The sequence below is a fragment of the Labeo rohita genome, chromosome 25 (genome assembly GCF_022985175.1).
Source record: "Labeo rohita strain BAU-BD-2019 chromosome 25, IGBB_LRoh.1.0, whole genome shotgun sequence".
NCBI classification, from domain to species: domain Eukaryota; kingdom Metazoa; phylum Chordata; class Actinopteri; order Cypriniformes; family Cyprinidae; genus Labeo; species Labeo rohita.
The window spans coordinates 22173736-22199891 of record NC_066893.1 but is presented as its reverse complement, the minus strand read 5'-3'; the positions used below and the strand labels follow the sequence as shown (position 1 = coordinate 22199891).

The 26156-nt window shown below is 32.9% G+C and overlaps 2 protein-coding genes across 4 annotated transcripts; one reads left to right on the top strand and one right to left on the bottom strand.

The window, feature by feature from the left end:
- ucmab (upper zone of growth plate and cartilage matrix associated b) lies at positions 1-2958 on the top strand. Its single transcript, XM_051099253.1, has 5 exons — positions 1-140; positions 281-337; positions 422-517; positions 1732-1830; positions 2352-2958. The coding sequence occupies exons 1-5, from the start codon at positions 86-88 to the stop codon at positions 2447-2449; spliced, it is 405 nt and encodes a 134-aa protein (XP_050955210.1). The 5' UTR covers positions 1-85; the 3' UTR covers positions 2450-2958.
- camk1db (calcium/calmodulin-dependent protein kinase 1Db) lies at positions 2942-26078 on the bottom strand. Of its 3 annotated transcripts, XM_051099243.1 has the most exons (12): positions 25533-26078; positions 23574-23631; positions 13339-13470; positions 12659-12733; positions 9940-10078; positions 9594-9723; positions 8829-8904; positions 8603-8715; positions 6710-6788; positions 4622-4709; positions 4390-4540; positions 2942-4250 (listed from the first exon to the last, which is right to left on the bottom strand). In XM_051099243.1, the coding sequence occupies exons 3-12, from the start codon at positions 13419-13421 to the stop codon at positions 4156-4158; spliced, it is 1029 nt and encodes a 342-aa protein (XP_050955200.1). In that variant the 5' UTR covers positions 13422-13470; positions 23574-23631; positions 25533-26078; the 3' UTR covers positions 2942-4155. The 3 variants fall into 3 exon arrangements, with proteins under 3 accessions (XP_050955200.1, XP_050955198.1, XP_050955199.1); XM_051099241.1 differs by lacking the exon at positions 23574-23631 and having other exon boundaries at positions 25533-26076; XM_051099242.1 differs by lacking the exon at positions 23574-23631 and having other exon boundaries at positions 2942-4279; positions 25533-26075.
- Positions 26079-26156: the final 78 nt, after the last annotated feature.

Genomic DNA, 26156 nt, shown 5'->3' with positions numbered 1-26156 from the left:
TGCTCTCACGACCACAAGCCCAGTCTCAGGCAGGACGTCCCTGAGAACATCAGCAGCTTTTTCTTTGCTCTCACTAAATCTAAACATGTCCTGGACACGACCTCTCCTTCTCACCTGTCTCGTTTTGTCTGCCATCACCTGTGAGTAACCAGACAGTGGTTTACTGTACTGGCCAAGGGAAGTGTTGATTTACCAATATGGGGAACCACAGGTCTAACAGTCCCTGGAAAGGGTGAAAAATCTTTTGGACTTACCTCAAACCGTGTTTCCTCTGTTACAGTGTTCCATGGAGCCGACACCGCCGCTGTGTCAGATAAGAAGGCAGCCGATCCTCAAGGTGATCTTCAAATCTTCACAATGTTGCTGTAGATCTTTCTCAAGAGTTCTTCCCCCTCATCAATGTATTTCTTTTTCACCAAAGGTGCACTGAGGAAGATCTTCATGCCAGAGGCAGACGCCTCCAGCTTCTTCAAACGGCGAAGCAGGAGGGCTGTGAAAACTCAAGATGAGATAAACGGTGAGGCTATTTGTGCTTGTGTGAAAACTCTTTCAAAAACCTGAATTCAAGTGCAACCCCTTGAGCAACTGTCAACTACAATGGACAATCCAGAACATTTGATTTAGACAGAATAACTGAGTGTATCAGTTTCCACAAAAATATAAAGCTGCAAAACTGATAATAATACCTAAGACTGGAGTAATGGCTGCTGAAAATTCAGCTTTGCACTACAGAAATAAATTCTATTTTAAAATATATTCAACCAAAAAAATAGTTATTTTAATATATAATAAGATTTAATTTTTTTTTTTTACTGGTTTTACTGTATTTTTGATCTAATAAATGCACACTTAGTGAGCAAAAGAGTCTTCTTTCAAAAATATTACTGACCACAAACTTTTAAACACTCAAAAAGTAAGAATTTGAAGTAAATTGTCATCAATCACATCACTTTTGTAGCATCTAGGACTTTTTGGTCAGGCTTGCTAGCGTAAAACAATAATAAAGATCCCTTTTAGTAGTGGCTAGCAATGGCCACACAGGTGTTGCGTTTCGAGCCAGCTGAGGAATGTAAAGACGGCGAACCGCAGCACATAGCAGGAACCACAGGGCAGGCTGGAGAAACCAGACTTTAGCTCCTGCCAGTGCTGGAGGAGGAGCTCTGCTGTTTTTTCAAGGTTTTCATTTGGCTTTGGCCGGATTTGAGAATGTTAGGTTAAGGTTAAGGGCTCACCAAAAATTGTTTGACTCACCTTTGTGACTTTGTATTCAAATGGTGAGGTGAGGATAAGGACAAGAGGATTCTCTTTCATTTTGAACATCCCAAGTGTCATCATAAACAGCTGTTTTGGACTTACAATAAAATAAAATGAATTAGTATGCAGCTTTGGTGTTTTATAATGCGCTGCTGCTGTCACACTAAATCAGGTGATCCTATTATGTAATATAAACAGTGATGTAATCACAAACAGCCATGCTTTATGTATACGATTTAATGTTAGCATAGTAAAACCTAATGTTTTTAAACTGTGTATTTCATATTTCTTATCATTAAGTGAGAATAAACTGCATTTAGTTAAAGTATGGTATAATAAAAACATGATACAACAGAAAAAACTGGTCTGTTTACTACGCTATAAGTTCTGAATAATTTGTAAACATTATTGTCATGCCTTGTCTGAGCATATTCCTGTTTTTATTTCCTCTCCTCTCACATTTTGTTGTCTTATTAGCTGAACAGAGACAGAGGCTGGCCGCAGATGAGAGAAGGAGGGAGTATCATGAGGAACAGAGGAATGAGTTTGAAAGTTATGCCGAAGAGGAGCATGATGGTGAGAACTCAAATCACTCACCTGGTGGCCATTTTGGATCAGGCCGCATTAGTAGCGTTCTGAGATCATTCAACGCCAAGTCACTCAAGCAAACAGGATTACGCTTGAACTTAGCTGAACCTTGTAGGGTTTTACGAAACAGGGTTACCAAATCTTATTAAGCATTTTGGAGGGGGGAAAATAAAAGAACGCCGCTTTAATATTGTTCTAATATCTTGCCTAATATACTGAGAGAAAAAAAAACGTGGCATAATAAATGCCCTAGCAGTGTGGGAGAAATAGATTGAAATAGATTGCTCTATGAATAGTTTATTTAAAAAAAAATATTCAGTTAGCATATGACATGATACAACACTATGTAAATATGCCTGTTTTTAATTTCTGTACAGTATCACATGGTCATGTGGTATAACATAAAATATTTACAGTTGTTCAAATATTATATTTGGTACCGTCTAGGCTCATGTACAATTATCTAAATACACTTAAAGCTAAAATTACTGCATTTTATTCTCCTCCAGAGCAAGACGAGCGCACCAGAGAGAAGACAGAGCAGTGGAGAGAGTTTCACTACGACGGCCTCGACCCATCTTACGAATACAACCGACACACGGTGTAAAACAGCGGATAACTACAAGCAAACGGGTAGAGAGCTTTACAGTACTTTACAGCATATTTCTGTGGCACAATGTCTGTAGTAAACATGCGCACAATCGCGCAAAAGAAAGTAGATGTCTATGTGTATTCATGCATGCAGAACGTATGTAATCCATGTATCATAGTTCTTTAAAATTATGTACATTTATTCATATCATACGTAGGCTTTTATAACCCTCACTGTACGACTAATAGAATAACTCGCTAGTTGTTATTTCATGGCTAGTTTATAATGTACTGTACATTTCCTCACACACTGACGGAAGTCAGCACAAGTTACATTGAATCTGTAACTTAAAGTTTTTTAATGATTATTCATTTTAACCTTATTTCAAAGTAACCCGATTTTTGGAGTGTTACATTAACATTTAATACAAGCAGTATTGCAGTATGAGCAAATATTTCATGTTGTAAATCTTTGTAACAGTCTGAATCACAAAACTCAACAATAAAACAGGTGTTATCATTGTGTTTAATGAAAATTTGAAACCATACACTCACCACAGAACAAATCTACTAAAGAGAAAACACTGCTTACATCATTTCTGCGACCTGAATGAAAGAACCAGCACTCAGCTGCTAAATTCAGCGGGCCGGTATGAAGACCAGGATGACATGCAAGATTTACTGTTTGAACCGCTCACAGTCGTATATCAGTGGACACATCATATCAAAACAGCTTCGGTTAAACTGGAAAACTGCGATGTTTGCATCCGTACACTGGGACGATGTGTGAAATTTTAGTCGTTTTCGCTTCACTGAAACACAAGATCAGCAAATACAGATGTCCGTCACTGAAGCTGGTACTTTTCATATAGATCTGTGATAAAACATACACGTTATTGGCCAAGCGTTGTTCGATCTCCTCATTAGCCACAATAAAAGAACTAAATTATGATATAACAGTTTACATTACAGTGTCTATATTACATATAATGTACAGTGGCAATAGCAATACCTGAATTTACACAACGCAACATAATCACTGCAATGTAAAGTGTGACCAAAAGTCATTTTAAAAAGCAAAGCTTACAAAATAAATCCAAAACATACACAAAAAGTGCTTTTCACCACCATTTTATACTTTCAGAAACATTTACACACAAATCACTCCAGATTCTTTCACTTATATTAACGAATTGCTGATAAAAACATTAATCTGCACATTTCTATTTGTACAATAGTCACATCCTTCATTCTCTCATGAATAAATGCCAGATGCATCCAGAACCGAATTTTACGTTTATACGTATTGGCTATTATTTATTAGCCTGTATTTACTACACCAGCTTCTGGAAATCTCACATCCTTTATCGTTTGGTTGTTCATAACAGCAGCAGGTTGAAATAAAGCAGCAAAAGGTACACCTTTTTAATGAATGAAACGGTTTTATCTACACCTTTTATATCTTCTATTAATACTCAAAGCTGTTCTTCATCTCATGGTTTGTAATATCCATTCAAACGTCCAAATCCTGACAAAACAGTCCCTGAAATTCACACAGGCCGCTATTTTTAAGCCTCGTTTCTTAGTACGCCATTGGCTTTCCAGAAAGGAAAACTGGTTTGAACGGGCGACTGCGGACAATGGAAGTTACCGTTAAATAGAAGAAAACACGTCTTTCCACAAAGTGCAACAGTCAAGTGAGCAGTCTGACAGGAAGTGATGTCATTTGGAGCCAGTGATGATGGTAGTGACCGTGGATGGCCGCGTGTGGCGCTCGGGCGTCCTCGAGGAAGAGTTTGTCGCTTGCATGGACGAACCTAGACAAAGATAACACCCTCTTCAAGGGCTGTTTGACAATACGACATAATACAACACACAGCACATCACTGGTGATGAGTAAATCAAGTCTTGTGAGTTTGAACTCGTGAAACATAAAGCATTAAGGCGTAAACTTACAGTCGTTGCGGTGGACTGAGGAAACATCGACCGACTGACTTTTCCCTGGCATGGATGGTGGATTCTGCTTCCTGTGTTGAGAGGAATCCATACTGCTGCCGAGCTGAAGACGTCTCATGTGCCTGATCACTGCGGTAGCATTAAACGCTTGCTGTGAGGAGAATAAAGACTGAATGAGAAATCTATTGGTTCAGTGTAAAATTTTGCAGGAGGACAGGAAGTGGTCACTTACTCGCCATTTTGCTTTGGCGAAGTTCTTCTTCATCTGTCGGCTGACTGATTCGTGGATGTTCTTACAGAGCGCAGTATCACCAGCTATCCTGCAATTAGACGAAAGTCAGTGGTTGGACATCCTGCAGTGTCATCTGACATCCATAAGGAGGCAGAGTCTTATGATATGTGACTAATATATATATATATATGTATATATATATATATATATATATATATATATATATAGCACATTTTGTTTTTTCTATTTTATTATTTTTATATATTTAATTTTTATTTTCAAAAAATGTTTACATTTTTATTCATTTGTATTTTAGTGTTATGTTTAGACAGTTTAGTACAAGTTAGAATGAGAAATGTTGGCTACTGGCTAAAATAAAATCAGAAATTTTGTTTAGTTTTGATTAGTTTTTAAACTAATAACCCTGTTTTGCACTATATATAAATATAAATATAAATATAAATATAAATATAAATATAAATATAAATATAAATTTATTTATTTATATTTTAAAAGGTAATTTATTTCTGTGATGCAAAGCTGAATTTTTAGCATCATCATTACTCCAGTCTTTAGTGTCACGTGCTCCTTCAGAAATCATTTTAGTTTGCCGACTTATGCCTTTTCAGGATTTTATGAGTTGAATGTTCAAAAAAAACAGCATTTATATAAAATACAAACATTTCGTAACATTATAAAAGTTTTTACACCTCCTTTCAAAATAATTATATTATATTATATTATATTATATTATATTATATTATATTATATTATATTATATTATATTCATTCATTTGCATTTATAACATTTTTATGACAAGATTGTCCCCAGTTCTGTCCTCAGTCCATTACTGTAATGCATAGAAATAAATATTCTTTATAATATAGTATAATATAATATGGTTAATTCAGGATGATTGGACTATTTCCCAAATTTATCTTAGGTCAATCTATATTGTTTAAGTTTATATAATATTGAAAATTATTCATGCATCATGATGTAAACATGTTTAATTTATGCTGATTGTACTGAGAATAATGAATTTCAAACTCCAAAAAAAAAAAGTTTGAACTGTAGTGTATATAAATTTATACTTAATATAAACAAAAATAAAAATAAGCCTATTTTATTCTGACATTTTCATGACAATTAATAAGATTGTCCCCAGTTCTCATTACTGTAATGCATAAAAATACTAATATAATATAATATAATATAATATATGTGACCCTGGACTACAAAACCAGTCATAAGTGTCATTTTTGAGTTCTATACATAATCTGAAAGCTGAATAAATAAGCCTTCTATTGATGTATGGTTTCTTATATATTTGGCTGAGATACAACTATTTGAAAATCTGGAATCTGAGGGTGCGAAAAATAAATAAATAAAATAAAATAAAAAAATTGAGAAAACTGCCTTTAAAGCTGTCCAAATGAAGTTCTTGCATATTAATGCATATTCAATGCATATTACTAATTAAAAATTAAGTTTTTAGATATTTACGGTAGGAAATTAAAAAAATACCCTCATGGAACATGATCTTTAATTAATATCCTAATGATTTTTGACATAAAAGGAAAATCAATAATTTTGATGGCTATTTTACAATTTTTGGCTATTGCTACAAATATACATGTGCTACTTAAGACTGGTTTTGTGGTCCAGGGTCACATACATAATATAATATAATATAATATAATATAATATAATATAATATAATATAATATAATATAATATAATATAATATAATATAATATAATATAATATAACATAATAGGATTAATTTAGCATGATTGGACTATTTTTTACCCAGTTTCCTAATTTACCTGAAGTCAACATATATTGTTTGAATTGATGTAATATTTAAAAGTATTCATGCATCATAGTGTAAACATGTTTAATTTATGCTGATTGTATTAGGAATAACAAATTTGAACACAGCAATGAGCATTAAGGAAGCAGGGAAATATGCTTAATGTTATCAACAGCTACTAAAACCATAAACCTGCAGCAACTAATATAACCCTGGGGTTTTTCATCCGAAACGCTGTGAACTCAATGCGTCTATATTCCTGTTCGCTCACCATGGATGCCGAAGAGCCTCTTCACAAGTGAACCTCTTTTCTGGATCTTTCTGCATCAGGTTACTAATGAAGTCTTTAGCTATGAAACAAGACAAATGTGAAAATAAAGAAACCTGAATCAGTTACACAAGGGCGCAGTTCTAATTGTGAAAAAAATGACACCCTCCTACACTTCCCTAGACACCAGGGAACAGCTTGTGGTGTGGGTGTCGAGTTGTTATTTTCAAACGATGCTGAATCGCCCAGCGCCAGATAATGCTTCTCAACTGCCGATTTATATCTGGCTGCAATACCTCAGTGTTACTTTCGAAAAACCCTTATTAAAGTGTTGCTCATGGGACAAAAAAAAAAACAAAGTCGTGACTGTCAGTGACAAGTAAACACATGTAACCCAAGTCATACTTAATGATGGCGTTTAAGTGGGTAGAAGAATCGAAAGGAGGTGAGGAAGGTTGTCATTTTCTCCAAGATTGAAGCTGATACAAATATGCGTGAAAGTTTAAGTCAGTAAAGGCATAAATCACCCAAAAATGAAAATTCTGTTTATTTACTCACCCTTATTCTGAAGAATATTGGAGGCAAACATTTTCAGGTTCCATTAACTTTCATAGTATGGACAAAAATACTATGGAAATCAACGAGTCACCAACATTCTTTAAAATATGAGCATGAGTAAATGACAGAATTTTCATTTTTTGGGTGAAATATCCGTGTAACTACACTGACCAAAATTATAAACGCAACACTTTTGTTTTTGCCCCCATTTTTCATCAGCTGAACTCAAAGATCTAAGACTTTTTCTATGTACACAAAAGGCCTATTTCTCTCAAATATTTTTCACAAATCTGTCTAAATCTGTGTTAGTGAGCACTTCTCCTTTAGCACAGATCCTTGCAACATGGGGCCGTGCATGGATGAATGGCACAACAATGGGCCTCAGAATCTCATCATGGTATCTCTGTGCATTCAAAATGCCATCAATAAAATGCACCTGTGTTCGTTGTCCATAACATACGCCTGCCCATACCATATCCCACCGCCACCGTGGGCCACTCAATCCACAACAATGACATCAGCAAACCGCTCACCCACACAACGCCATACACGCTGTCTGCCATCTGCCCTGTACAGTGAAAACCGGGATTCATCCGTGAAGAGAACACCTCTCCAAAGTGCCAGATGGGATAGAATGTGAGCATTTGCCCACTCAAGTCAGTTACAAAGACGAACTGCAGTCAGGTCGAGACCCCGATGAGGACGACGAGCATGCAGATGAGCTTCCCTGAGATGGTATCTGACAGTTTTTGCAGAAATTCTTTGGTCATGCAAACCGACTGTTGCAGCAGCTTTCCGGCTGGCTGGTCTCAGATGATCTTGGAGGTGAAGATGCTGGATGTGGAGGTCCTGGGCTGGTGTGGTTACACATGGTCTGCGGTTGTGAGGCCGGTTGGATGTACTGCAAAATTCTCTGAAACGCCTTTGGAGACGGCTTATAGTAGAGAAATGAACATTCAATTCACGGACAACAGCTCTGTTGGACATTCCTGCAGTCAGCATGACAATTGCACGCTCCCTCAAAACATGTGACATCTGTGGCATTGTGCTGTGTGATAAAACTGTGCATTTTAGAGTGGCCTTTTATTGTGGCCAGCCTAAGGCACACCTGTGCAATAATCATGCTGTCTAATCAGCATCTTGATATGGATGGATTATCTCAGCAAAGGAGAAGTGCTCACCTACACAGATTTAGACAGATTTGTGAACAATATTTCTTAGAAAAAGTCTCAGATCTTTGAGTTCAGCTCATGAAAAATGGGGGAATGTTGCGTTTATAATTTTGGTCAGTGTATAACATATAATTCACTTCACACTGATTTCCAAAACCATACACACCTGAATCAGAAATATCATCCCAGTATGGGGAATCAAACTCGTATTCTGCCCTCAGTATTTGCTCAAACAGTTTGGAGTCATTCTCATCGTAAAACGGAGGGTATCCACATAACCTGAGGAGGTCGAGGATTCAACAGTGGTCAGTATTTTAAGCTAAAGACTTCTTTTCAAAATAATGACTGGAAAGTAGCCAAATGTGTTTCGTATGGGGGGAAAAAGTACTCACAAGATGTAAGCAATCACTCCGATGGACCAGCAGTCCACAGCTTTGCTGTAAGGCTTCTGCGCTAATACCTCTGGAGCTGAAGTAATAATAGAGAGAGGAAATGAAATATGATACATTTATTCAATTGTAAAGGGTAATTAAGGATAATGGGCCCCAAAACAAATGTGATCATGACCTTTCTGACCTTGCAGACAGCAACACAACTACCACGTTCAAGGCCCAGAAAGGTAGTAAGGACATCGTTAAAATAGTCCATGTGACATCAGTGGTTCAACCTTAATGTTATGAAGCTATGAAAATACTTTTTGTGCACAAAGGGGCAAGGGGCAGCTGTGGCCTAATGGTTAGGGAGTCAGGCTTGTAACCGAAAGGACTCGGGTTCGAGTGTGTGTGTGTGTTTTTGTTCACTACTCACTACTGTGTGTGGATGGGTTAAATGCAGAATGGGTTAAATGGGTTAGCACAAATTCCGGTACACCATACTTGGCCACACATCACGTCCTTTCCTTACTTCCTTAATACCTTTCTGGGTCTTGAATGTGTCAGTTGCATTGCTGTCTTTGCAGGGAAGCTCTCGAATTTCATAAAAAATATATTAATTTGTGTTCCAAAGATGAACAAAGGTCTTACAGGTTTGAAATGACATGTAATTAATGACAGAATTTTCATTTCTGGGTGAACTATCTCTTTAAAATTCCAATCATTTTTTAAACATTCAGATTCACTGTAGATTCACACTGATATTTAATGGATCGACAGCCTTACCCACGTATCCTGGCGTCCCACAAGCCGTGGACATTATGTCATTGGCTGCGCCCTCCATCTTGGACAGGCCGAAATCACTTATCATAATCTTGGATTCCTCATGTGGGTTAAAATAGAGCAGATTCTCTGGCTGTCAGGAGATGAGAGAGAGGGTGAAAAGGTTAAAAAGTTACAGAGTTATTTACACCGTACGTCTTGTTTCCACTCAAGTGGAAGTGAGTGATCACGGTGCGGTGACCTTTCGTGTCTCATGTTCCAGTATCCTATATACTGTATAATGAAAGTGCACGTCTCTGTATATCGATCTGTTTTGCTGTGAAGGAAATCAGCCAAGGGAAATCATCACCTTCAGGTCTCGGTGGACTATCCCCAGCGAATGGAGGTAGTTAACCGCATCCAGAACCTGTTTGATTAACGCGCTGGCATCCTGCTCCGTGTAGAAACCCCTCTCTACAATACGATCAAACAACTCCCCGCCTGACACACTGAAAAATGAAAGAAATTTGTTTTTAACAAATGTCTTTATTTTTTTTAAATGTAGTTATTAAATGATTAAAGAGAAGTCCACTTCCAGGACAAAAATTGACAGATAATGTACTCACCCCTTCCAAGATGTTCATGTCTTTCTTTCTTCAGTCGTAAAGAATTTTTTTTTTTGAGGAATTTTCTCCATATAATGGACCAATATGGTGCCCCCATTTTGAACTTCCAAAATGCAATTTAAATGTTTAACGACTGAAGAAAAAAAAAAAAAAACACATGAACATCTTGTATGACAAGGGGGTGAATACATTATCTGTCCATTTTTGTTCTGGAAGTGGACTTTTCCTTTAGTTCATTTCCAGAATAAAAAATTCCTGATAATATTATGTGTCTTATATGTCTTATCTAGCAAAATGATCAGGCATTTAAAAAAAAAAAAAAATTAAATTCTATACTTTTTAACAACAAATGTCTTGCACTAGCTCGACTTCACACATTACGTAATCATGTTGGAAAGGTCATGCGTGACATAGTGGAAGTACCGACCCACTGTTTACAAAGCAAACGTGCAAAGAAAGCCAAACAGCCTTTACAAAAAAGGGTAAAACAACAACGTCGAATGATTTTGAGGTTTGAGGAGAAAATGATTCTTATGATAAGTTTTTCGCGCTAACCTGCTTTTTTGAACCGAAGTAAAGAGACAAAAAGTTGATTTATTATTATTATTTTTTTTTTTAATAAAATGAACAATCGTTTCATTACATAAGACCCTTATTCATTGGCTGGGATCGTGTAGAGCCCTTTGAAGCTGCATTGAAACTGCAATTTGGACCTTCAACCTGCTGATGCTCACTGAAGTCCACTATATGGAGAAAAATCCTAAAATGTTTTCCTCAAAAAGCTTAATTTCTTTTTGACTGAAGAAAAAAAGACATTAACATCTTGGATGACATGGGGGTAAGTAAATTATCAGGAAATTTTTATTCTGGAAGTGATCTAAATGTCAAAATCACATGCAGGTATAATACTGTTTACGGTTACTAAAATGTAATGCATTCTTGATGAATGAAAAGTATGAATGTATTTATTTCTTGCAGAAAAAAAAATACTGACACCCAAACTTTTGAACAGTAGTGTGTTTTCTACTTAATAGCTTTTTTATTCACTTTTAAAAAAAAAAAAAAAAAAAAAAAAAAAAAATCATTAAAATAAAATAAAATATACAAATAAATAAAATAAAATAAAATGTTATTATAAAATGTTGTTAGGCATTTGTTTACTGGGCCAAGTCAAACCATAACAAATTTGATTGTTTAGAAAAGTAATAGCACACCTCAAATCAACAAACAGCATGAAACACAAAACAAAGCAAAGAAAAGTTGTGTGATCAAATTCAATAATAAAATAAAGCAGCAAAAAATAAACAAAATAATCTTCAAAATAAGCAATCAAAAAACAATAAAAAGAAGAAAAAACATAAATAAAAACAAGCAAAATAAAATGACAAAAAAGCAACTCAAAACAAAGCAAAAAGACAAAACAAAACAAAAAAAACTCAAAGCAAAACAAAAGGACAAAAATAGGAAAAAATAAACAAAGCAAAACAAAATGACAAACAAAATTTAAGCAAAGCAAAACAAAAGGACAAAAAAACAAAACAAAAAACAACTCAAAGCGAAACAAAATTCAAAGCAAAAAGACAAAAAAACAAAACAACTCAAAGCAAAGCAAAACAAAAGGACAAAAAGAAGAAAAAAATAAAACAAAACAAAATTACAACAAAACTAAACAATTTAAAGCAAAGCAAAACAAAATTACAAAAAAAAACCTCGCGAAACAAAACAACATCTCAAAGCAAAGAAAAAAGACAAAAAACAACAACAACAACAACAACTCAAAGCAAAGCAAAAAAGACAAAAGAAACAAAACAACTCAAAGCAAAACAAAATGACAAAAAAAACTAAATTTAAAAGCAAAGCAAAACAAAAAGACAAAAAACAAAACAACTCTAAAAAATTGAATAAAATAAAATAACCCATAATTCAGGTGAATCAAATAATAAATAAAATTAATACAATATATATATATTTTTTAATTATTAATTATTAAAGCAAATAATAAAATTCAAGTACATTACATTAAATAAAAACAAACATAATTCAGGTGATTTAATCCAACACGCAGGAAATAATAAATAAAATAAAATAAAATAAAATAAAATAAAATAAACACTCGAATCTGGGTTTAAAAAAAATGCAAATGCTTCTCTTGAAAATCTATAGATTATGGATGGGGAATATGGCAATCATCAGATGTTTAATTCAATAAAATGATTTCAAACAACAGCAGCAGGCTTGGACACGAATCAGAATAAGAATTGGCTTTCTTTCAAGTCATGAGTCGGACTCCCCACAGGACGTCAAACTGGAATGTGAATTGAAATGACAGGAAGAAGAATATCCTGGACTGCACACATCATTCAACAAGAACACATTACTTCTCAAGTGTTTTAGGTTTGGCTCCCTTTCAAAGACTTTGCAGACTTAAAGCATTAATTGAAGTAGCAAACAGATTCTACTCACAGTTGCATAATAAGATACAAATGAGTGGGGCTCTCGTAAATGTCTTCCAGTGCCACAATGTTCTCATGCTTGATCCTGAAAAGAAAAGACAAAATATTTGATCAATTACAATGACTTGAGTGGATTACAAAGGCTTTGTTTTGGATGGCTGAAGTTAGACATTCCTGCATACATTCTGGGCTGATATGTAGAGCTATTTTATTCATGCAGATGATGAAAACAAAAGAAATTCCCAAATGTAAGTTGTCACTACTATCATTCTGACCACTGCTTCTCCAATCCAGCTGCAAGCTGCAGCGTTTTTACTCGCCAACGTAATGCCTCGCCTCCTTGCCTGAACGCCTTTTTACCATGACAACCGCGGACCTGCGCTCGGCCTCAATGTGCGGTGAATAGCGAGGTCTGCGGCGGAGGCCACATGAATCATTTGTACGGCCTTTAAAATGCTTCCGCCGCTTTTGACAGCGACAGGTGGGAGTCGGTAAAGGTAGGAGGCTGTGAGGGGCGTGTCGTAAAGGCTGAGTCATCTCTCGCTCTGTGGAGAAAAGCTCAAACTCCCACTAACAGCTTTCTTTGAACTTTAGGGTTTTCGTCTGTAGCTAGAGGAACTCGTGTAAAGCATGTAATGGGTGTCGGGTTTGTTATTTTAAGCCTTTTCTGGGAGCTTTTAGAATACTTACTTCCTCAGCACCGCAATCTCGTTTTCTATTCCGCTCTCTTTTCCTCTTAGTGCTTTTTTTGGGATGCATTTCACGGCGTACATCTCTCCTGTGGCCTTCTCCTGGGCCAGGACCACCTCAGAAAATGCCCCACTGGGGGAAAAAACAAGCATGAAAGGAAGGCTGTGTAAAATAGCGGTTGGAGAATACCAAAAGAGAAAGAATACAGAAAAAAGACAGACAAAATAAGGTGCTTGAAAGGTACGCAGCATATAGTGGGGTCTGATAGTCTGAAACAACAGTGAAAATAGAATAATAAAATGAAAATGAAAATAGAAATCAAAAACAGAAGTGCATTAGATAGCCAGAATAAAATACAACAAAATCAAATAAAACATAGAATAGTTATAAAATTAAACATAACAACAAACAAAACAAAAACAAAACAGCATAAACATGACAGAATAAAATAAAATATAAAAATAATAAAACCAAATAATTAATAAAAAAAGTAGTGCTTTAGACAGCCTACAAAGGGTCAGAAACAAAATAAAATAATAACAAATGTTAGTGCTTTATGCAGCTATAAAGAGGCAGAAGCATAAAACCAAATAAAATAATAATAATAATAAAAACTAAAGCAACACGCTATATATATATATATATATATATATATATGTATAAAATAAAATACAAATTTAGACACCCTACAAAGGGACAGAAGAAAAATAAAATAAAATAAAATAAAATAAAATAAAATAAAATAAAACAAAATAAAATAAATATTAGTGCTTTAGGTAAAGGTAGGTATAATAATAATAATAATAATAATAATAATAATAATAATAATAATAAATTAAAGCAAATAAATAAAATCTAAAATAAAACACAAATTTAGACACCCTACAAATGGACAGAAGCAAAATAAAAAATAAAATAAAATAAAAAAGGTAGGATTTAGGCAGCCTACAAAGAGCCAGAAGCATAAAACAAAATAAAATAAAAAAGGGGGAAAATCAAAATAATAATTATTATTATGTTTATTATTATATTTTATAGGAAATTAGTAAAGATTATAAAATGTTCAAAATAGTAGTGCTTTAGACACTCTAAAAACAGGCAGAAGCAGTATAAAAGTAAAATAAAATAATAAAATAAAATAAATAAATAAAATAAACATAGATATAATAGACACCCTACAAATGGACAGAAGCAAAATAAAATAAAATATAATAAAATAAATATTAGTGCTTTAGGCAGCAGCTAAAAATGAAATAAAATAAAACTTAGACACCCTACAAAGGGACAGAAGCAAAATAATAAAATTAAATAAAATGAAATACAAATTAGTGCTTGAGGAAGCAGCATAAAACAAAATAAAATAAAAATTTAGACACCCTACAAAGAGGCAGAAGCAAATTAAAATAAAATAAAATAAAATAATTATTAAATAAATTAAAAATTATTAATGCAGCCTTTAGGCAGCCTACAAAGCGCCAGAAGCATAAGCAAAAATCTAGGAAAATCTAAATTTTTATTATTATTTTTTTTTATAAGAAATTATTAAAGATTATTATAAAATTTTAAAAAACAGTGCTCTAGATAGACACTCAAAAGGGACAGAAGTATAAAATAAAATAAAATAAGATAAAATAAAAATAAAATAAAATAAAATAAAATAAAATAAAATAAAAAAAGACTGCCTACAAAGGGGCAGAAGCACAACATACAATAAGATTAAAATAAAATAAAATAAAATAAAATCTTAACAACAATTTGCCTTGACCAATTTATGAGCATTTCAAATACTAAAGACCCACTTCAAATGTCTGTACTTCTTCAAATATTTGTTTAAAACCACTGGTAAACCTGTACGCACACATTCAGGTCTACTGTGATTCAGTAGGTATGTTGTATCATATGCACTATGTGTAATCAGTTGGTATCACTGTGGCTTGCTGCTAAGCCTTTATTGGTCACTGAAAATCCGCTCTAATCCCTCGGCACACACACAGTCATTTACAAACTCTGACACGAGCCCTTGCCGCAATTCGGAAAGCTTGGAACAAAAGGCCGCTTTTCAGTCAAAAGGTTTCCTGAACCGTTTTACTAAATATAGGGCTTGGTGCTTTGCCAAAATGAAGCATTTGTCATCTGTTTCTTAAACTGTAAAATTCAACTCTCATCTGCGATTGAAACGTAAGCCCTTCAGGAGGCTAGAAATGTAGTGACTCATTGGCCGAGCGCCCAGCAGGTTGAGTACTTTGTAAGCTATGTGTTCATATAAGCGTGTGAGATTGCAGTGGGCGCAGTGTTCATCTCTGCAAAGGATTAAACTAGAAAAAAAAAACAACAGCGTGAGGTTGCACAGAGTGCATTAAACAGCAGATTTAACACATATGTAATTCAGACACCTTTCGCAGGACAACATTAGACGTGTTTTTGGGTGCAAGCGGTAGTTAAGTGTTCTGGATGGTTGCCAGGAGTTGCAAGGTGGATGTTAAGATGTTCAGAGTGGTATGAAGAGCATTGCTATGCCGTTGCTAGGGAGTTACGAATATGATTGTTTGGTCAACAAGCAGCGTGAAAAATAAAAAATAAAACTAAATAAAACAGAACAAAGCAAAACAGCAAATTTGATTGTTTAGAAAATACGAGCACACCTCGAGTCTACAAGCAGGATAAAAAAAAAAAAAAAAAATTATTCAATTCATCAAGAAGCAAATAATAATAAAACAAATTAAAAATAAAGAAATAAATAGGGGGTATTGCTAGGGAGAATTACGGGTAGCACACCTCAAGTCAACAATCAGCCAAAAACAAACAAACAAACAAACAAACAAACAAACAAACAAATAAAATTAAAACAGCAAAACACAACAGCAAATTTAATTGTTTAGAAAGTAATACCACAACTCTAATCAACAAGCAGCAATCAAAAAAATCTTAACACTAAATTCAGCAAAAATAAAATAAAATTAAATTAAATTAAATTAAATAAATGGTATTGCAGTTCTAGGAAGTTATGGGTAACACACCTCAAGTCAACAATCAGCCCAAAAAAAATTAAATAAAACTAAACTAAACTAAACTAAACTAAAATAAAACAAAACATGGTATTGCAGTGCAATTAATTATAGGTAGAACCCCTCAAGTCAACAATCAGCCCAAAAAATAAAACAAAACAAAACAAAACAAAACAAAACAAAAAACAAAACAAAACAAAACAAAACAAAACAAAACAAAACAAAACAAAACAAAACATAATATTGCAGTGCTGGGAAGTTATGAGTAAGACACCTCAAGTCAACAATCAGCCCAAAAGATAAAATATAACAAAACAAAACAAAACAAAACAAAACAAAACATAATATTACAGTGCTGGGAAGTTATGAGTGAGACACCTCAAGTCAACAATCAGCCCAAAAATAAAATAAAATAAAATAAAATAAAATAAAATAAAAAATGGCATTGCAGTGCTAGGAAGTTTTGGGTAAAACACCTCAAGTCAATCACCCCCCCAAAATAAATAAATTAACATAAAATAAAATAAATAAAAAGTGGTATTGTAGTGCTAGGAAGTTATGGGTAGCACACCTCAAGTCAACAATCATCCCCAAAAAATAAAATAAAATAAAATAAAATTAATAATGGTATTGCAGTGCTAGAAAGTTTTGGGTAACACACCTCAAGTCAACAATCAGCCCCCATAAACAGAATAAAAAAAACAGAAAAATAAAAATAAAACAAAATAAAAAATAAACATAGAAAATTTGACTTCTTAGAAAGTAAAAGCACACCTCAAGTCAATAAACAGCATAAAAAACCCTAAACAAAACAAAGCAAAACAAAATAACACAAAAATAAACAAAAAACACCTCATAATTCAAAGCAACTTAAAAATAATAATAAAAACAAAATGAGAGGTATTAAGTGGATTGTTATGTGTTTGCCAGGGAATTATGGGTGGTTGCTATGTAACTGTTTACTTGGCCAAGTCAGAAAAAGGCAGATTTAATTGTTTAGAAAAGTAATAGCACACATGCAGTCAACAAGCAGCATGAAAAACTCAAACTAAAACTAAAAAATAAAATAAAATAAAATAAAATAAAATAAAATAAAATAAAATAAAATAAAATAAAACAAAATATGGTATTGCAGTGCAATGAATTATAAGAAAAAATAAATAAATAATAATAATAAAATAAAATAAATAAAATAAAATATGGTGGTATTTTGCATTTTTACAATCAGCCCCCCCAAAAAATAAAAATAAATAAAAATAAAAATAAAAATACAATAAAATAAAATAATAAAAATAAAATGGTAGAAAGTGCTAGAAAGTTATGGGTAGCATTGCTTGTGTAGTAGAGTAGCTGCATTTTTGCCATCAGTTTGCTGTCAGTCAACCAACAGCAGAGGAAATCAGCAAAGCCACAGGAAGTTTAAACTCAAAAACTCAATGCCATGTGTGTCACATGCTATAAAAGTATAACGGTTAACCCACATCCATTGACCTTTAAGTGTTTTGCGTTCCTTGTCGTGCACCAGACTGTAAAGTATATTTTGCAACAAAACACTTCTCTGGAAAGCATGCATAGGTTTGCGTTTGAATTTGCATAACATGAGGTCAGTGAGGAACTAGTCTTTATATATCATGACTCTGTGGTCCATCACCTCATTGTTTTGCACTAATATTGAATTTCTCATGTGAATATCAGTTTCATAAATCTATATATATATTGGATAAGTATATGGGATGTGGGTGTAGACACATATTATGGAATGTGAGGGAAATGTCAATTCAGAACAGAGCAGCTGAAAAGTCTTATTAAAAGGAATATTTAAACCAAAAAAGGAACTTTTATCATTTCAGCAATGACATGCTGAACATATGCAACCGCGACCTCAGGTGAATTTCTGGAAAACTGGCACCTCCACTTGGAAGGTAACAGGATTAAGATGGGATTAATCTAAAATTAACAGATTAACACTACACTGATGGTATTTTCTCATTTAGAAATGCCTAAAGCCGTACAAACGAAGTTTAAACAATAAAGACTGTGCGGATGGGTGGAGATTGTGTGTAGGTTTTTGTTGAGTCATTGTGTGTAGGAAAGTCTGAGCTATTTCTGTCAAGAAATAAAATGTGAACCAAAACACCAGGTGTCATTGTCTTTCTGTACAAATCAAAAACATGCTTGCTTGCAGATTCTGTCCCATTATGGCATATATAATAGAGCAACAGTATTTAAGAGTGTCTAAACATATTTAAATGTGATAAACTTATTGTAAAAGCATAGCTCTCAATAGCCTGATATGATAAAACGCACAGATTAATAGTAAACAGGCATAATTGAATGTAATATAAACAAAAAATAATAAGAATTAACACCTTTTCTGCCAAAGTAGTCTAATTGTAAAAGGTTTTACGGATGCCGTAGGAACTTGGTACATTATAATAGTAGATATCCAAAATCTGCATGGTAAATTGTATGATTTCTAAGAATGTATTGTTAAAGAAACATTTATCTGGCTCATCTTTGTGCTGTTTTCAGTTTAGTGCGTCTGAAAGCTGCGTCTGGAAAATCTTGTGTAAGTCGTATTAGAGAATCTGTTATGTCATCTTCAGGATGGGAAATCCTAGAGAGATAATCCAAGTGAAACGTGTTCTAGATTTATGCTTGTTCTTGATCAAATTTAGCACACGTTACAACAGCTTTTAACATCCATTGCCAAATGCAGTTCTATTTTTATAAGTTTGTGGTCTGTAAGATTTTTAAATGTCTTCTGAAGGAACTCTCTTCATACCAAGGCTGCATTTATTTGATATAAAATACAGTAAAAATTACGTAAGCCTGTTTCCGCCACTGTATAAAAAAAATGTAAAAAAGTAATTGCAACTTTTTATCTCGCAATTGCGAGTTTACATCTCGCTATTCTGAATTGCAACCTTATTTCTCAGAATTGCGAGCTTATATAGAAGAAAGAATTGAGAAATAAAGTCAGATTTGCAAGATATAAACTCACAATTCAGTTTTGTTTTTTTTTGTTTTTTTGAATTGCGAGTCTATCTGGCAACTGTGACTTTTTTCTTAGAATTTATTTTATATTTTATGGCTTATTTCTCGCAATTTGCGATTCTGACTTTATAACACGGGATTGCAAGTTATTAAGTCAGAATTGTGAGATATATAAACAGTCTTTTTCCCCCTCAAAACTAACTCACAATTATGAGTTTATATCTAAAAAAAACCTGATTTGCAAGAAAAAAGTCAGAATTGCAAGATATAAACTCGCAATTGCAAGAAAAAAAAATTCAGAATTGTGAGAATAAAGACAGAATTGCAAGGTACAAACTCGCAATTGTGAAAAAAAGTAAGAATTGCGAGAAAAAAACTCAGAATTGCAAGAATAAAGACAGAATGGCAAGATACAAACTTGCAATTGCGAGAAAAAGCAAGAATTGCGAGAAAAAAAGTCAGAATTGCGAGAAAAAATTCAGAATTGCGAGAATAAAGACAGATTTGCAAGACACAAACTTGTAATTGTGAGAAAAAGTCAGAATTGTGAGTTTTTATCTCCCAATTCTGACTTTTTAACTTGTAATGGTGAGTTTATATTCTGAGAAAAAAAGTCAGAATTGCGAGATTAAAATAAATAAATAAATAAAAAATATATATGTATGTGTGTGTGTGTGTATATATATATATATATATATATATATATATATATAAATATATAATAAATAAATAAATAAGCAGTAACCTTTTTTTTTGGTGGAAACAGACTTCCATAAAAACAGTAATACTGTTACATTTTATTACAATTACAAATAACTGTTTTCTATTTGAACATATGTTAAAATATAATTTATTACTGTGATACAAAGCAAAATTTTCAGCATCATTACTCCAGTCTTCAGTGTCACATGATCCTTCAGAAATAATTCTAATATGATGATTTGCTGCTAAAGAAACATTTAGTCTATCATTATCAATGGATCAACAGTTATATAATATTTTAGTAATATTAATATGTTAGTAATACATACATTGTGATACAAAACAAAATGGCCTAACCTTTGAATAGTAATGTATATTTATACATTTAAATATATAATTTATTAAATGGTTTAATTATTAATTAATATTATTTATTAATTAATAGGGGTCATCTGATATGTTTTTCAGGGCCAATGCCAATACCAATTATCACAGATCAAGTATACCAATAACCAATATTTTTAACTGATGTACATGCCTGGTGTAAAAATTAAAATAAACGTCAAAATTAAGAATAACAAGGGCTCTTACAAAAAACTTTCTTGAAATGCTTTTAATGCTTTTTGCTTTTAAATGCTTTTTATTGTCAAATCGGTTTTGGAAAGGAATCCTGAAGAACTCGATTAGCTTGTTCAGGTGTGTTTGATGTCAGGTGTAATTCCAGGTGTTGATGATGAATTATGATCATTGCATCATAATCATCATCATCTTTGAAATGAAAACAACACAAATGACTGGAGCAGTGGGGGGGGGGGGGGAGAATTGCATCATCCAAGCATTAGAATGACCTTAAAAGCTCTGGTGCAGTGGTGTGTGCACAACACAATAAAAAAAATAATTATAATCTGGACATGCAAAGAGCAAGAGAAACTCGAGAAACCGTATAATCTGAGTCTTTTCCCTGTTCTGTAGTCACATAATCCACAGTCAAGACTTCAGAGCATTGAGAGTGGAGTGTTGAACCCCAGATGACATGCTGTCAAACAGTCGGATTAAACGTACACGTGCAAACACAACTGTGAATCTTGCTGTTGGACCTATGAGATGTAATACAGTATCAGAGCCTGAGACATGGAAGTACGTAATTTGGAGGATTCTCTATGAACTATTGTAATTGGCATGACTAATGGAGCTTCGATAAAAATGATACATTTACAGGTCAGGATTGGTCTGTATTTACTAAAGCTGCAAGTAAATCCTTTTGTAAGAGACTTTTGGTGTGCTATTGTACAAACATTATATAATACAAATCTCCATCGTGTTATAATGTGTTTGTGACCTAAGCATCCTCATCTGACTTATACACACATCTTCAGATGTTCGGGAAAGGCACTGTATTGAAAATAAAATAAAATAAAATAAAATAAATATTTGAGCTCATCAGCCTTACACAGACATACGTAAAAAAAACCAATAAAAAAATTAAAATAAATAAATAAATAAAAAAAAATTTGTTTAATTGAATAAGAAAATAAAATAAAATAAAATAAAATAAAATGCAACAAATAAAATAAAATAAAATATGTATGAGCTTATCTACCTTATATAGATTATATACACATTATCTTCAGATGTTTGGAAAAGGCACAGTATTGAAAAACAAAATAATAAAATAAAATACATATTTCAGTTTATCAGCCTTACATAGACATACATTAAAAAAAATTAAAAATAAAATAAAATAATAGAGCTTTATATAGATCATATACATTATCTTCAGATGTTTGGCACAGTATTGGATAAAATAAAATAAAATATATTTGATAAAAATATACTTGAAATAAAATTTGCCTTATATAGACAAACATTTAAAAAATAAAATAAAATACTTATTTGAGCTCATCAGCCTTACATAGACATACATAAAAAAACAAAAAACAAAAAAAACAATACAATAAAAAATAAAATAAAATAAAACAAATAAAATAAAAAAAAAATATGAGCTTATCTGCCTTATATAGATTATATACATTATCTTCAGATGATCTGTCTTATATAGACAAACATTTAAAAAATAAAATAAAATACATATTTGAGCTCATCAGCCTTACACAGACATACATTTAAAAAAAAAAAAAAGCAATAATAATAATAATAATAATAATAATAATAATAAAAGAGCTTATCTGCCTTATATAGATTATATACACATTCAGATGTTTGAAAAAGGCACAGTATTGAAAAATAAAATAAAAATATTTTTGAGCTCATCTGCCTTTTATAGACAAATATTTAAAAAATAAAATAAAATAAAATACATATTGAGCTCATGTTCCTTATATAGACAAACATTTAAAAAATAAAATAAAATAAAATACATATTTGAGCTCATCAGCCTTACATAGACATAAATTAAAAAAAAAAACAATAAAATAAAATAACATAAATTTGAGTTCATCTGTCTTATATAGACAAACATTTAAAAAAAATAATAATAATAATAATAATAATATTACATATTTGAAGTATCATACATGCCTGACCTGGCTATAATCATCTGCCTTATACAAACATTATTTTCAGATGTTTGGAAAAGGCACTTAATCTTGATTAACTGATTCAAAAATGTGCAGTTCATTACATTGGTGCTGAGCGTGTCAGCTAAGGCACTATCACAGTTTACAGGACGAGTAAAGAAAAAAAATAAATTAAAACTACACAAATGGTGAAAGATGAACAATGTTTTCTCTCTCTAAGGGACATAAAAATACCTGTCCTGTTTTTGGTCCCTGCGCACCATATAAATAGACATCTTTTGGTCTATTTCAAGGAATTACTAGGGAAAACCCAGTGAACCTGTATTTCAGTGCTGCTACAACAGAAGAGGAACAGTTGTTCATGACAACATAAGGCCATGTTGCCGGTTGTGGGATATTAAAAGTGACAGAAGAAGGCCTGCATGTTAAAACCCGCTGTGCCAAGTGGGTTAAGTATGGATTTAAAATGCATACATATTATGCATTGATAAAGACAACATTGCCCAGAACATCCTATTATATGTGTGATTTAATGTGCAGCTTTGCAGTTTATAAGAACAAGGGAATGCTGGGACACACTTTCACCTTAGTGACACGTTTGACAGTTTTACAGTTCATTTAGCCGTTACTAGTCTTGCGCTCAAGGTCATGAAACTATAAAGTGTTTATTAGAAGAAGAATGCTGATACTGCTACAAATGTCCATTTGCTTACTGTACAAACCATGGTAACAGGGCTGACTGACAAACCTTACAAATAGATAGTGATAAAAATAGGATATTTTTCCAAAAAAGGTGATTTAATGAACTGAATTACATTTAATTTTAATGATAATTTACGATGGTAACAGGGTTGACTGACAACCTAGGGACACCTTTTCTTTTTTTTTGAAATCAACTGGTCTAAAACCATCTAAATAAAAAATGTAAGCATATATAGGGAAAGTAAAACGCTATTAGAAAAATAATTTAATGCTGATATTTTAAACAACATACCAGTGGCAACAATCACTTTACTGTAGAAAACTGTTGTAACATGGTTGACTGGCAAACCCTACAAAATAAGATAAGATAATGATGTTAAAAAATAGGATTAAAAAAACAAAACAAAAACAAAAAGGTGATTACATGACAGATTTTTTAATTTATTGAACTAGATTTCATTTTAATAATTATTTATAATGCTAACAGGGTTGACGGATAACCTGAGGATGCAAATTCAAGTCTTTTTTTTATTCAACTGGTCTAAAAACAACTAAATAATATCACCATATATGAAAATTAAAGTGTTATCAGAAAAAGAAAAGAATCAGTTGTGAACAATTACTTGTCTACTGTATAAAACTGTGGTAACAGGGTTGACTGACAAAACCTACAAAATGCAAGATAGATAAAAAAAATAGGATTTTTTAAAAATGCAAGATTAATAATTATTTATAATGATAACAGGGTTGAGGGATAACTTAGGGTGCAAATTCAAGTCTTTTTTTATTCAACCAGTCTAATAACATCTGAATAAATAATGTAACCATACACATGGAAAGTAAAGTGTTATCAGATAAATTATTTAATGCTGATCTTTTTAAAAATATCCATTTGTCTTGTCAACAATCACTTGTCATCTCTCACACGCGCTCAGCGTGGTATTGTGGTAACAGGACTGATTGACAAACCCTACAAAATGTAAGATGTAAGATAGTGTTTAAAAAATGGGATTTTATCCCCCAAAAATAGTGATTACATGACCTTTTTTTTCCATTTATTGAATTAGATGTCATTTTAATAATTATTTATGATGGTAACCAGTTGTCAACAATCACTTGTTTACTGTATAAAATTGTGGTAACAGGGTTGACTGACAAAACCTACAAAATGTAAGATAGTTTAAAAAAAATTTGTGTTTTTTTATTTATTGAATTACATGTAATTTTAATAATTATTTATGATGGTAACAGGGTTGACAGATAACTAGGGGTGCAAATTCACGTCTTTCTTCAATTAACTGGTCTAGTAACATCTGGAAAAAAATAATATAACCATACATATGGAAAGTGCTATCAGAAAAAGAATGCCATGCTCAAAAAAAAAAAAGAACCAGTTGTCAACAATCATTGTTTACTGTATAAAATTGTGGTAACAGGGTTGACTGACAAACCTTACAAAACGTAAAATAGTGATAAATAGTAGAGCAGTTTTTTTATATATATATTTCGAATTATAGTTCATTTCAGTAATTAATTTTGATGGTCACAAGATTAATGGATAACCTGGGAATGCAAAATCTTTTTATTAATACAAATGAATAATATAAGCATATATATGAAATGTGTTATGCGAAAGTGTTTATTAGAAAAATAATTCATTGCAAATATTAAAAATAAAAATATTAAATAATATTAAAAAAAAAAATATATATATATATATATATATATATATATATATCTCAGTAATCACTTATTTACTGTACATAATCATGGTAACAGTTGACTGATAGATAGATAGATAGATAGATAGATAATTACATTTAATTTTAGTAATTATTTATGATGGTAACAGGGTTGACAGATAACCTGAGGATGCAATTTTTTTCTGTCTATTAACCTCTGAATGAATAAAATAAGTATGAGTAAACAGAATATACTACCTTTTATTTCCATATATAAATGCATATGCAAATGAGTGTCCTGTTGTTTACACATATATTTATGAGGGACAAAAACACAACCTTTTTGAGTCAATGAGCCATAAAAAAAGCTTTCACTTTTTATGCTATTTATAACCCAGCAAATAAATGTCTAATGCAATGATAAAGTTGAGTATTTCACCTGTCTGTAACATTAGAATAATCTCACAGGTCAAACTTTGAGAAGCCAAACTGGAGGACATTGACTCTGTGATATGCAGATTACAAAAGCCGTCAGTCATTCACAATGTCAAAGCATTATTCATACTCACGTCCCGAGGATTTCCTTAAACTCAAATATCTTCCTGATGTCATCCACTTGCTTTTTCCACGATCCATTCACAGATTCCTCGCTTCCCCTGGCCATGGTGCTTCCAGGGTGAGCGCTGCCTCCGAATAACCTTCTTAACGCGTCAATCTTTCCAGCCTTACAGGAAACACAAAACACAAACGGATAAAGCCGCGAACGCGAGTATCGCTCTCTGTGACTCTGTGACCGGTTTTAATCGTTGCCCGCATTCCGTTTCATGCCGCCCGGTTACGGTACCGCCAAACAGAACGAGGACTGACCGACGCACAGCGACTAATCCAATCGCGGATCCCGCCTCACTGACTCACCGCGACGAGGAGACGCGCTCGAGCTGAACCAACAGAACGTGTAACGCGCGCGCAAATGCGTGATTCCGTGTTCTCGAGGTATTGCAAAGTAGGGCTGCTCTACCGCACCGGTTGACAGATGATGCAACTGTTGCCCGGTAAATAAGCGCTGAGCGCGTGTGAGGGATGACAGCAGACGGCTGAACAGACTGCGTCAGGAACGGTACACCTGCTGCATCAAGAGTAATGCTGCATTCATCATTAGCCATACATTACAAACTCAGTGTAGTGAAGAAGAC